General features: G+C 35.8%; 1 protein-coding gene across 1 annotated transcript in view; it reads right to left on the reverse strand.

Moving 5' to 3' along the window:
* Positions 1 to 12,947, reverse strand: part of MALRD1 (MAM and LDL receptor class A domain containing 1) — a 226,904-nt gene extending 213,957 nt beyond the window's left edge. The window contains exons 1-5 of the mRNA XM_071428846.1: positions 12,701 to 12,947; positions 12,458 to 12,619; positions 8,408 to 8,501; positions 4,656 to 4,799; positions 947 to 1,104 (exon numbers count right to left, since the gene is read on the reverse strand). Of these exons, the coding sequence (XP_071284947.1) occupies positions 947 to 1,104; positions 4,656 to 4,799; positions 8,408 to 8,501; positions 12,458 to 12,619; positions 12,701 to 12,892 (750 nt within the window). The 5' untranslated portion in view covers positions 12,893 to 12,947. The remainder of the gene's footprint in view (positions 1 to 946; positions 1,105 to 4,655; positions 4,800 to 8,407; positions 8,502 to 12,457; positions 12,620 to 12,700) is intronic.
* Positions 12,948 to 13,937: the final 990 nt, after the last annotated feature.

Here is a 13,937-nt window from a genome sequence, read left to right on the forward strand (position 1 = left end):
TCCCTGACACAGTCATAGAAAAATACAACTACTGGCTTTTATAAATGAAACATGAGCAAAAGCCTGGAGTTGTTTTCATGAATATTCAAAGACACAATCAGAAAGAAATAAATTGTTTTCATTACCTGTCCTAATTTTAAGACCTTTTGGTTGTGTTATACTTTGGGATTTTTAGCTTCTAATCTTTGTGAATGAAGTGGATCTAAAATTTAAATATGTATATTGTTGGGTGATAAGAATTCACCTCCAGCATCAAGATATGAGAGCCATTAACTGAATGAGACCAGCTCTACTGATCTTGTTTTCATGAAGTAGCAGTGCAAAGCATCAATACTAACCTATCAAACCAGACTTCCAAAAGAGAACATCCTAATAGTAAAAAGTCTCACAAGGTAGGGGAGGTAAGAAAGATGGAAATAGTTACCAATGCTCAACTGACATTTGTGTTTCATTCTGGCAGGGCTCTTTTATCTACTAATTGGTAGAAGAATAGAAAAATTACTCCTCTAACACTTGGACAAAACAAAGCAGGTGTTTAATCAAGAACTTTCCAGCTATCCTGAATCAACAACTTTTTTAATATGTCTCCATAGACAAAAGCACCTATTTTCTTAATTCCATAACAGTAAGAAGGCTAGAAAAGCTGTTACTATAGATTTCCCCCCCGAAATCTGCAATTGATCTAATTCTGTAATAGCTGGGTTTGTCCTTGAAGCCTTATTGCAGAACATTCGTCCATCAAATCAGTTCATAGGTGAGATGGTGAACACTCAGGTTTTGCAACTGCACAGATCAGTGGAATTACTGGAAAACCAGTAACCAAGTTAGTTTTTGCACAAACTGACTCAGAGGACAGGCATGCAGCAGCAGGTGTATCTTGCATTTTGTCTGGAACACCTGGGCTGCCACGCCTTTACCTTTTGGAAATGAACACTTTTCTACTCACCTGGTTCATAAGCAGTACTGCCTTGAGAACACTGCTATCTGCCATGGAGTAATGAAACTGGAAATGGCAATTCTTGCTGGAGCAATTACACATGGAGCTGTTTAGATGGGCCCTTTCATATAATGCCTTGTTATTAGCTTCTAAACACTCAAAATGGCCTGAAGAAAAAAGGAAAGGACAAAAATGTCACTTCTTCACAATTTTTTTTTTCCTCAGTTGTTAAAAATAAGAACTACTCTCATGTAATTCCACTAAAGACCCATTCCAGCAAGAATGAAATCTGATCATCATGCTGATGATGTGACTTGGATATCATCTATTTCCTATTAAATAGATAAATATATATATATATATCTCTTTATTTTACTCACAGATAGCCCCAGCAACCATGAATTGCATCAGTTGATAGTATCTCAAAGTTTTAATTTGCGTGCTTAAACCTGTGAGTCCCAGCTCAGCCTCCTCACATTTACAGCCATTCAACATCTAATGACAAATATATGTGGAAACTGGGCTTTCTTCCCACTGTTGTTTTCAGGAAATATGCTTTTCACAGCAATGCTTAAAAAACAGCCAAGGAAATAAAGGTCATCTGCACTACTGCTGCAAGAAGCAGTCACATCTCCACCATGTAATCAAGGTCTTTACTCCTCAGACAGAACTTCTGCAACAAAACATTGGAAGCATATTGTCTTTCCATGTGAAGTAGAAAAGCAATTTATGCTCTGCTTGACCTACTGGCCCTTATAAAAGCATTTCTACAGAGATCTAAGGAGTTCTCCATCCCCTCAACAGTGTCTATTAGTTTTTGGAAATAAAAAGGCTAAATATTTTTTACTAAATATATCAGCTCCTTCTTCTGCTTCCTGAGTCACTGAATATTTTGCTGCCTTCTGCAGCAACTATTAAAATAATAAACAAGGTCTGATTAAAGGTTTTAGGTCTGCAGTTTCTATTTTTATTTCTCTAAATAAAACTTATCTCAAATACAAATGGTACACAATCTCAAGGTGAAGGAAGAAAGTGTCATTTCACAAGAAAAATGCTCATTTTCATAAAGGACCATGTTCTTTTCCTTTTATTGTTGCCTGTTTACTCTTGTGTTATGCAATGGTTTACACTGTAATATATTCTTGAAATTTCCTTGGAGTTAAGCTTATAGCTTCATGCCACAGCAACTAACCTTTATATGGGAAAATATTGTAGATTAAACCCAGATTTCTCTTTCACAGACATGAACAAAGCATCTACACGTCAGTGACTGCTATCTTGTACGTAAAAGAAATGTGCAATACTAGAAGATATGCTACCAGTTGTTTATCTAACTTCAGAGTTCTCTGATGCCATTTTAAACCAACCAATATTAGTATCTGAGCCCAGTGATAATTAAGATTATTTCCTCTCTTTCCTTTCAAGTACTTGAGTCTTTAAAAGCAGGGCAAAGAGGAGTTGACACGATTTTTTGACAAGAAAGCAAGTGCTGCACTCTAGATAAACCAAAGTCCTATGGAGCATCCAGAATGAGTCTGTATCCAAAATAACATGCTTACTCTACTTTAGGGAATGCATTTTGTGCAAGTATTGTGATTGCTTCTGCTTAATCCAATGTAAGAAACATAAACTATGGGAACTATGATGGCATATATGAAATATACATGATAAAATAAAAACAACAAAAAAAGTACTTTCTAAACTGTATTACTGGGAATATAAAACCTCTGTAAGAACTTTTGACATTAGAGAAATGAAGAGGAAAATTACAGATAAATTGCCTACAATACAAAACTAGAGAAACAAAGCAATAAAGAAACAAAGGAAAAAAGGTCTTCCAATGACAGAAAGCATTTTATTAAATTTAGGGATACCAACAAGGGAGGATCATTCAAAGGCTGTAAGAAATCTTTTCTTTATAAATATAATTGTTTAGACCTCTTCCTTATAATTTTATTTTTTAACTCTCTTCTATTTATAGAATAAATCTTTGATCAAAATCATAACATGAAGCTTAGTCAAGCGCTATTTGCATTGCAAGTTTGAGCCCTGAGGCATGGTATTTTTGCAGTTTGCATACCATGTCTTTATAGAAATTTTTTTTATTTTCAACCTCTTAATTTATGTCTCAACAAATCTGCATGAATAGAAATACTGAATTTATTGAGAGGTCAGCAATCACAGTTCAGATTTCTCAATACTTTTCAATATTAGTGATGAATTTAATTCTTTGTGTTGTTTTGATGCTTGTTTCTTCACACATTTTCAGTTTTCTTTACAATTTAGAAGCACAGGGAGTTTCCCTAAGCAGTGGGGGAAGTTCAGCCTACTCTATTCAGTTCAGCCTAATCAGCTGCCTGTGCATATCCATACAATAATGCCCAAGCACCTCTGCAGGAAATATTTCCAAATATGTTTTCTTTCCATAGACAGTGCTTGTAATACATTCCTGTAAACGCCCTTACAGAATTTCAGTATCTTTTGTGTTCTCAAGATTGCCCTAAAAGAAAAATCCATACCCATTACCAGCCCTTAAGATGTCATGTTAAGGTGTGGCACAGATACAATGACTTTCAGGGAGGTTTTTCAAATAAAATCAAATGAAAAGCCTCTTTTTTCTTAAATACTCTAGTGGAAATTGGAAGATGATATGATGATATGAGTCTTCTCTTCACATTTAAGAGGAAAAAAATCTGCTTTACTCTACGCTCTTCATTATGCATAACTGCAAAAATTAGTTTTAACATAGTGTATACACTCAGGTACTTTTCCTTGCTATTCAATAATAATTTGACTTATGGCTACTAGAATGTAGTGAAATGCATGCTAATTTTTTTTTTAATAAAAACAATATCTAACATTCATTCAGCTTCTCTCAATGAGATGTGCTCCATTTCTGTGGGTTCAAAGTTCAAGCAGTAATCTCCACAATATCAGTTCTTCAAAGCTGCACCACAGACTGTCCTATTACAACTAGCAGTACTTGACTCCTCTGAAGGCAGTCTCAGTACACAAGGCAAACACTTAGCAGGCAAGACAGTTCCATCTCACAATAGAACACTCAGAGATTTACATCATTAAGCTTTCAAAAACCTTTCCCATAAACCCAGACATAATACACAGTGACTTCAAAAACAAGTGGTCTTTTCTCCTTAAAATTGCATCTGGACTAACTTTATTGATTTTAAAGGTAGGACATTATTTCCTAGAATAATTGTTTCTTTACATTTGCCCTAATAAAAGGTTTAAAATGAAGTTCCAGACTGTATGCTCAAGCAGAATAGTACTACACAAGTCAAACTGCCAAGTATCAAAATCAAAACAAAACAGAAAAACACACACACAAAGGCTGGGGGTATAGATGAATTTGATTTGATTTAATTTCATTTCACCAAATTATTGCACGGATCTCATAAAAAGAATAAACTGGGTAATAAAACAGCTATTAGTTTATATTAGAATTCTTATGTCAAAATATTTCATTAATACCTGGAAAAAAAATCATTAATTCTTAAAATAATATATTTTATGTCTTACCAGAAGGAATGCTCACAATGTCTTTATTAAACAGCCAAAACAAAACCTAAATTACGTACAAAATACATACAAGTACTTTTTGTAGTTTTGTTCTGTTTTGGCATCGAGGCACCGTCTTGCCATAAAAAGCACTATATTCTTCATGACAGCTAGTAATTTAGAGTTAAATTAAATCCCCCACCTTCAGTATTGTTGCTGGAATCCTCCAGGAAGGAACAGGAGGCAGTCTTGTGCCCAGCTTGCAGCCATGCCCCCTGAGCAGGCTCAGCTTCCTGGTCTGAGTGCCACTCACACAGGCCAAGCTCAAAAATGGAAATCTGTGGTACTAAAAGACAAAGAAAAACAATCACTTCTTAAGAAGTCATTCCTTATGAGACTATTCCCCATTAGAAATCTATGCCTATTAAACTCCTTGGCAACATTTCTGCTTCTTCAAAAGCCCTGTGTATCCCTGATTGCTGCCCTGTACTTCAGCCTGCCATCTTTAAATACTCTAAGAAATCATTCCCTCAAGACAGATGCTTCTTTGAAAGCAATGGAGTGCTATTTATGTTAGCCAGTCATCACAACCTTCATGAATTCAATTCTGCAGAGAGAGTTGCCAGGTAACATAAAAACTGACATGCAATAATAAGAAATACCTATTTACTTTTCTATGTGATAGCTACAGAAAAATCACTTTTAACAGGTTAAACTCCGCATCTCTGCAATACTTGTAAGAGAATACTTCTTTTTAGAGACAGAAAGGTTCTGAGTGCATCACCACATATTTTAGAGGGCTTTTAACAGTATGCCTGACTAATCTAGCTGCCTCAGGATTTCAAGCAGGACTGCACACTATGACAATGGAAGTTCCACTTCTTAATGTTATTGCAGAGGAAAGGTAATCTCCTGGTTAAGTCACATTATTAAACAGCAGTCAGAATATCTCAGAGAAAACACAGAGATTCCTAACTGTATGAAGAAAACAGTTTAAGGTTAATTCACATAGATGTTACTGTCTCCTTCATCTGAGAGATATTGTATTATTCACATTACTGACACTTCAGTGAAATGGGCTGTCCAGGCAGTGCTGCAAACATTTCATTTCTTCCTTGTTCTAGTCCTCAATAAATGTGTTCTGTTTTCAAACCATGTGTATTGTGTGAGAAAGAGCTTGTCAAAACCTTGCTTCCCACGGAAAATGCAAAATTCCACAAAGGTCTGGAAAAGGATGGATTTTGTCAAATTTCAACACACAAAAAAATTTGCAAACTCTTTTAAAAGGAATCAAGATCTTTTCCTAACACTTTTGAAGCATTGATACAAAACATTTTGAGTCATTCTGTGGGGTTCTTCCTTTAATTTGTTTTTATATATTTTTGAGGGGTTTTTTGTTTTGTCAAAATACCCATTTTCTAGCTCTTAATGCCACAGCATGTCAGACAACAGTAAGATTAGTATTTTGGATTTTCTGACTCCCATCCCTGTAGCAGTTCATCTCAAATACCTGCTTCTGTAATATTAAAGGCTACATCTCTGCGGGATTAGAATTAACTAAGGAATTAAGTTTAAGATTTTGTCAGTTGAAGTATTCATATTGTATTTTTGTCAAAATTTATACATTATAAGTAATACATAAATGATTACTTCAGTTTTCCTGAAAAAAGCATATATTTGCAGTGAGGCTTTGTCGCTTCTGCATTACAAGTGACTTTAGGAGGACAAAAGCCTCATTCTCCCTTACATAATTCCACTTTCATGCTTTGGAGCTCTTTGCTTTCATCTCTATATAGAGAGCAGAAGGACACTCTTAGTGGAGTTCTTCACATACATAATTTTTTGGAAGTTGAGAGAGAATTCTGCAGAGCAGCCACTTGGATAACAATATGAGGCCTTTGAACAGAAGGTCTACTAAAGTCATAATTAAAAGAGATTTTGCATTATGTGTGTTTCAGAAAATAACTTCATATTTTCTGTTTTTACAGCCAAAGTTTTTTTCTGTAGCCCATACTCAAACGTATCACAAAGAGCTGTGGGGGTTTTGAGTGATAACAAACTAGGTGGCAGCTGTTGGGGAAATTACAAACTGCAGAATATCTTAAATTGCTATACTGATTATAGGGTTTCAGTTACATTTTTTTCAATGCATGAAGTTTAGTCTTTAGCAGAACTGGACAACAGACTGAAGTGGGGCAGTTTGGGAGACAGGGGAGAGATAGAAGGGAAGAACCTAAAGCATAATGAAATTACTTTTGTATTTAAGAATCACAGTTTGTATCAAGAAACACCTGAAAGCACAAAACTTGAGATATTTTATTCACAGCCCTAAAATCATAGCCATGCTAATGAATACAAATGTCCAGGTAATCTCTTTTGTGCATTTGTACTGGGAATAAAAATCATGAGGAATACATTTAAAATGCAAGTTTTAACTAGGGATTTCATGAAATTAAAGTGGTTTTCATTAAAAGTCTACTTTTCCAGACATTCCATAAGGACTAGAGGAAAAATTATTTCAAATTCAACCAACCATTAGTCTGACCTTTTGTTTTAATTATTGGAAAATGTTCAGTAGTAACATTTCTCTTTCAGGGAGAAAAACTAAGATTTTTTGACCCTATTTTTTGGCTGCTGTGAGCCATTTAGATGTCACCTAATGAAGTTGACTTCTCCTAATGAGGAAACACAGGATAAGAACTGGCTCTTATTAGAATATACCTGAGGCACTTAACAGTGCAGCAGCTCAATCTGTGAGGCACAGCATGGAGTTCAACAGTTGCCATGTAAGGTAAGTTTAACACCTGGATTTATAAGATATGGTGAAAACATACACCAATTTCCTTTTTTTCCCTCTTCCATCTCTTTGAGACAGTGTTTCATCTCATACCTGAGTTTTTTGGTTTGATTTTTTTTTTTTTTTTTTGCTTTAGAAGAACTTTATTAAAAAACTCAATACATTTTTACAAACAGATCTCCCACAGCAACTGGTTAAACAAGTACATATGTAGAATTACAGAAATCTAAATATGCCTGCTGGCATCATTAAATTAGGGTTTGTATCTTGCTCTTAATGTGATCTGCTTGAAATTGCTTAGCACTCTAACAGATTGATACCCACATCTCTTTTCAATAGAATTTTCCTACAGGGAAATCTAGAGAGCATTATTTAGGAGTATGGTACACACAAAATCAACCATGTAACCTAGCTTGGTTTGTGTCAAACACTGCTTTTAATATCTCAAGTTAAGTTTAAAGTCTAAACCCCCTGTGCCCATGCCAAGAATAAAAGCAAGAAAAAAAACAAAGGAGGTGCTTTGAATCAGAGCTGCACTCACCTGAGGATGTGACAGAGGTGCCAGAGGGCAGTACTCTTGTGTAACACAGAGCAGCAAGCAACTTAATTTATGCTAGGATGGGTAGCACTCCTTTTCCATGAAAATATGTACGGTTGAAAAGGGAAATAGGAAATGTTTTGCTGCAGAATCCTGACACGCAGGGATGGTCTGACTGCAGAGGTGACCAGCCTGACATTACAGCTCTTGGATGTAGCAGAGCAGAACAGCATAACCCCACTGCACAGCTGAGGATCAGGACCTCCTTGCATTTAGAAATGCACGAGTGCCTTGGGAATCTTCCTAGTCAGCTCCAAAGCTTTGCCTGAGCTGGCTGAACACATCAATTCTTCAGCCAAAACCAGTAGATCTTTTTTACCCACTGAGCCCTACATTTATAATATATCAGATTTATTAAAGTATTGTCTTTCTTTGCAATTGTGCTTACATGTGAAAAGACAAATGATTGTTTAGGGAAATGAAAATGAGCCAAATGAAAACACTTACAGAGTTAAAAAAGCCTTTGAATAGCAAAACAATTACATTGTCCTATCTCTTCTAATCCAAGGGAAAGATTAAATGTAAAATGACCTGGCTCCTTAGAAACAGTTATTCTTACCATGTGCTATAGAACATCCTTCACTAAAGGTGATATCATCAATGGCAACACTTTCACCTTGTCTCTGGGTCTCCACCATTCCCGAAAAGATAACCTAAAGGGATTAACAGCAAATCAACAAGAAACAGAGTTTATCAGTGTCACAGACAAAACAAAAAAAAAAAAAAACCGCAGTATATGCCAGTCAAGTCCATGGGGTATCTATTGGAAATATGAGAACTCTAATCACACATTTAACAATTTTGGAGGATTATCATCGTGGCTTTTTGACATATCTGTGGCTTTTTCACCTGAGCACAGATAGGTAGTCCAATCATGTAACTCAAGATTAAAGTAGAATTTAACAGGAAGGATCTGAAAATCACAATAAAATGCCTTAAAATCTAAGCAAGGATCATGACAGTTAAAGAATAGAACACAAACGATCTTGTGTTTTGTCAAGCCCTTATTCCACCAGAGACTGGAAATATGAACATTTTCTGGTTAATTTCAGAATTTCTCAAAAAACTGGAGAAAAGTCAGAGCAAAAAAAAACATCATTCAGAAGCCTTTCATCCTTTCATCACATTTTAGGAAAAACAAATCTTGAGGAGTACTTGGTTGATAGCTATTCTGCTCCAATGTTACAACAATGGGGTTTTGTTTTTTTCCCACCAAAGTCTTCTGTACACAAGAAGTTACAAATATTTTACTTTTCCATCTTAAGCGCAGATTTCAGTCCACATTTGTAAATGCACAGACTATTACACATTTTCTGCAGTGGTGTACAAGGGAACCGACTGATCAATAGCAATCCTTGGGAAAACACAACAAAAAACATACCAATCAAAACAACCCCACAAATCAATCTTATGAATAACGTTGCTTAAAATATTCCCTAGCCACATCTTGGGATGAAACAGTTCCAGGGTTTTCCAGAATCCTGGAGGCAGAATCTACCTAGAGGTACATTCTAGCTCTTATTAAGGAATTCACAATGTTAGCAATAATTTTTCAAGCAATACCTTGAGAGTTCAGCAACAATATTGTGCATAGTTTAACAGATTGATGCAGAAATCCCATAAATTACCAAGAACTGAGTTTTTTGCTGTGTAAGATGACACAACTTATCCAATGATATGACCATTGTGTTATAAATTGGAATTTTTTTGAGGGGTGTAATCTTTTGTCTTTTGTTTGTTTTACTGAACCTGCAGTTGGCTTGCACAAGAATGGCAGCCATACCACATTCAAAAATATGTTTATGTGAATGAAATGCAGCATCGTGGAAATTTGCTCATTTGATTTATTTCAGAAAACAGTATTTTGAATTCTTGAATTCTGCTGCAATGATATGTGCAGTTAATGTGTACTTTCATGACAATACCACAAGGATAAATAAGTTCCTAAAACAATATAATGCACTATTTTGTAATTAGAAACACCAGAAATAGTATTTAACATCAAGGATTTGACAAATATTTTACCTTTGAACAGTGATGTTTCATTATGAACTCAAAATTTATTTATTAATAACTTCATTTAAAATATATATCTACTTATAGCTTGCATTTGGGGTTTCATAGTCAGATTTTATTATATAGTGAGAAAAACTGATTTAGACAATCACTAAAGAGGGACTAGCTTACTTTGCTGGAGCAAAATCAGAGGCTGCTTCAAGATCATATTCCATCAGAGGACACAAATCTCTGTGAACCTGTTTCCTCAAAACTCATTAAAGTCGCTCAACTTCCCCACTTCCAGAAGATAGTAATACTGGATGCCTCCAGACACTCTTGTGTTTAAAAAAGATTATCCAGGCTTTATCTGGTGCGGATACCCAGCTAACTTTCCCTAAGTTCAGTCCAGTAATAACCAAAGTGACTCACACCCAAGTTTATTCCAGCAAGGAACCATTCAGTTTTCCTTCTCACACAAACTCTAGAGCTCTTTAAGCTCACAATCTGGTAACAAAAAAAGTCTTCGTGGCACTATTTGCTCATAGCTGCAATGATGTTTCTCTATGCAATGTCTGTGAGCACCAGATCAAATGAACATTGCAGCTCCATTGGTGGCATAGAATGTGCAGAGGGATGCAGTGGGATCAAACACGAGCTGGGCTGGCTCCACAGAGCAGCCACAGGAGCAGATTGCAGCACAGCTGCAAAGCACAACGTAAAACAGGAATCAAGCATAAAGACAGAAATAAACCACAAACCTAGAATCCTTTTCCTTAATGAAGTCTGGGAGACAGATATTTGTCCTCAGTAAATCAGAGTGAAAGCAGCTTGGAGAGAATACATTGAAACAGTTCTCCAAAACTCAGCCAAAACAGACATACTGAGCTTTCTGCTTGTTCGGTAGTTTAAAAACGGGCAATCTCTGCATTTCAGAACTCCATAAAATGAAGATTTTTAAATGCCAAACTAAATTCTGTATTTCATAAATATAATCCAGACTCCTTGTAGGAAGAGACAAAACTGTTAAACAGTCAACATCAAAATGAGTGAAGAAAATAAGCAGTAGAGATTAAGAGGTAGATTTTAACTAAAATCTCACTTCAAATGTGTTTCTAAAATGTAAGAAAGTACTAAAGCACCCTATTCCAAAGTGATTTGTACATCCAAATAAAAATTCTTTGTCTCCCATCATTTTTTTTCCCACAGAAACATTAATAATCACAATTTTATCTTGAAAAATGCCGCAACTATCCCTGTAGGCTTGTCATATAAAACAAGTGCAAAAGGGCAAGTGAATTGCATTCACTTGTATGACAGTGATATCTTGCAAGTTGTCACTGGAGCAAAATGTGCAAGCAGAAGAAAATTTGCTCAGCTTCAGACTCTAGGTTTTGTGAGGTTCTGAGCAGTGTTTCTTAAGTGAATTGTAATGATTACTGCATTAAGTTTGACACCAGCCTCTGGACTCTGCCCATCAGTTGACTTGATAGAGGCCAAAGGATAACCAGGTTTGCAAGCAATAATCTAATGAGGATTGGACCTAGCAATTCAGAGGAAGTAGATGCCATATTATATTAACCATTCCCAGACTAGCTTGCCAAGTAATACAAATGATGAAAAAATAAATCTAGAAGGAAGCCCTTTCAACACAACCTCAGATTGCTATACATACACTCTTATCAGGTAGAGGCAAGTTATTGATCAAAAACAATGTTGATACTTATGTTGAGTTGGGTACAGATATTTTGCAATATACCTTCTCAGAAGAGTTGAGCAGGCCAGCATTACTTCAAAATTCAGATTCTGTTGGATGCTTTAGCGCAATATGGAACCAAGTAATTACGGTACTCATTTGGTTTATGGAAACGAGGTTGTGCTGCCATGCCTTCAGGTTTGCATGCTAAGCAACTTCACAGTAACTGCTGTAGGAAAGGCCTCTCATTTTCTTCTCTGCTCCTCACTTTCTCTCCAGTATTATGCATAGCAGTGAGTGTACATCACCCACAATATTATAGCCCTAAGTTACATTTACTGTGCTAATGTTTTTTGTAAATGTACATGCAAAAACATTTAAATAGCCTATGACATTTGCATTGCTTTTCAGTAGCTTTGAGCAAAATTAAACCATTTGCATGTATTCTGTGACAAAGGCTCAAAGCTGCAATTAATAGTTAAGTACAGCGTTTGTCACCTGCGGTACCCCTATAAAACAGTATCTCATAGTAAAAAATGCAGTTTCCTATATGAATGAAACCTTGAGTTTGTCAGTCCAGTTAGACTGAGGCTAAGGGAATAGTGTACTGAAAGTTAGGATCACAAGTATCTCACCTCTATGGGCTGGTAGATAATTTATAGCTCAATGAGATTGTTTTATTTAAGACACATGCACAGTTTATGCAAAGTTTGGTGTCAGTTTTAACACCATTAAGAGTTAAGAACAAGCTGTATTTGTTAATGCAAACAGTGATCTTCAAAATGGCTTTTTTTCTCATTTACCTCATGATAGTTCTTTCTTTTCAATTACAAAATATTTGATGCTGACCTATTAAAAAGACCCACCATTTATAAACCATTTAAGAAGTGTCCTTTAGAGTAACCTCAATTTACTAACCTCAAACTTTTCGGTGCTATTGATTGTGATGGTATTTACATTCCACTGATTTCGTAGCTCTCCTGAAACTTGCCAAATGTTTGTAACAGTATCTTCAGAGAGCTTTTGAAGCCCCACCATTAATGTTCTGCTCATTTGACTGACCCAATAATGGTATCTAATCTAGGAAAAAGAAGAAGGTCTGATTATTCTAGGGAAATACTACGGCAAACAGTGTAATACAAGGAATGTGCATCAAAATACCTGGCAAAGGTGTTCTTCATCAGTTGGAAGGAAAACACTTGTCCTTAAAGCTGCAGAAGAGGACTGCATTTCAGAGGACACTGAGAGGAAATAAGCTATTAAAAGGAATAAAAATAGAAAACTTAGAAGCCTGGAAAAAAAAAAAAGACAACAATAAAACAAGGAGAGCAATATGCACAGGTATAAATTCATAACTAAAAAGCCAACTGCAATTGTTTCCCCAGAAAAGATTAATAGCACTTGTAGTCATTGGGATCCAAGCTTTTTTCCATATTCAATATTGTCATGGTTTTGCTCCATGTTCCAGCTAAAATTTTAAGCAGGATTCCAAAATATTTCATGTGGTGATGTCTTAAATACTCAGCATTTTGGGACAAAGTGAGACTTACTCAGAAAGCTGAGCCAAAGACTTTAAGCTCCAATGATTGAGTACATAATCATAATATATTTCATGCCCAAATTTCCAACTGCTGTAAACAACAATACACATTTGTCATGACAGTTCAGGTCTTTGAGGAGGAGGTGGGAGAGAAGACTGTGGTGTTTTCATAGGTTTAAAACTGGTGGTGTCTGTGTTCTGACTGCTTGGAAAATTGCCTTGAGAGAAAGATATGGCATCCTTATATATTCCCAATATAAAAAGTTGTCTTAGTAATTTCAAAGCTACCATTAAAGACACCATTATTTTTCATTTACAAAACAAGTTCTTGCTTCACTTGAAAGTGTAACAGCTTTAGACGAGTCAGCGAACTATAGTTTTTGCCATGTCCTTTGACTGTGTCTCTTCCTGACAATATTGTTTCAGATCCTATGACAGATGGGAGGCAACCACCCTATTTCAGGATATCAAATACTGTAAGTCAAAGTTTGGCCCTTCCTTAGCACAAAGATTTGAGAGATGTTAGATGCTAAGGATGCAAGATGAAAAAGAAAGAATAGAAAAATACTTGATCTATTTTTAATTATTTTTCTTCCTTTCTCTTCTCTTCCCCTTCCCAAACTCCAAACAATGCCAAGTAACTTGTCCTCTGACATTAACATGCTAATGAAAGGAGGAAGATGAATTTAGTAACCTTTTAGAAAAAAGGCCAAGCAGGACTTAAGGGAAAAAAGTCCTAAAACTAAAGATTAATACATTCACCAAATATCAGAGGATAGATCAAAACATCTAACTACTGCATTTATTAAACTACCCACCCTGACCTCTCATCCTTGTGTGGAACTGGAGAGCCCCTGA

This window comes from Agelaius tricolor, unplaced genomic scaffold (genome assembly GCF_023055355.1).
Source record: "Agelaius tricolor isolate 1412-34295 unplaced genomic scaffold, bAgeTri1.0.p SCAF_6, whole genome shotgun sequence".
Lineage (NCBI taxonomy): Eukaryota > Metazoa > Chordata > Aves > Passeriformes > Icteridae > Agelaius > Agelaius tricolor.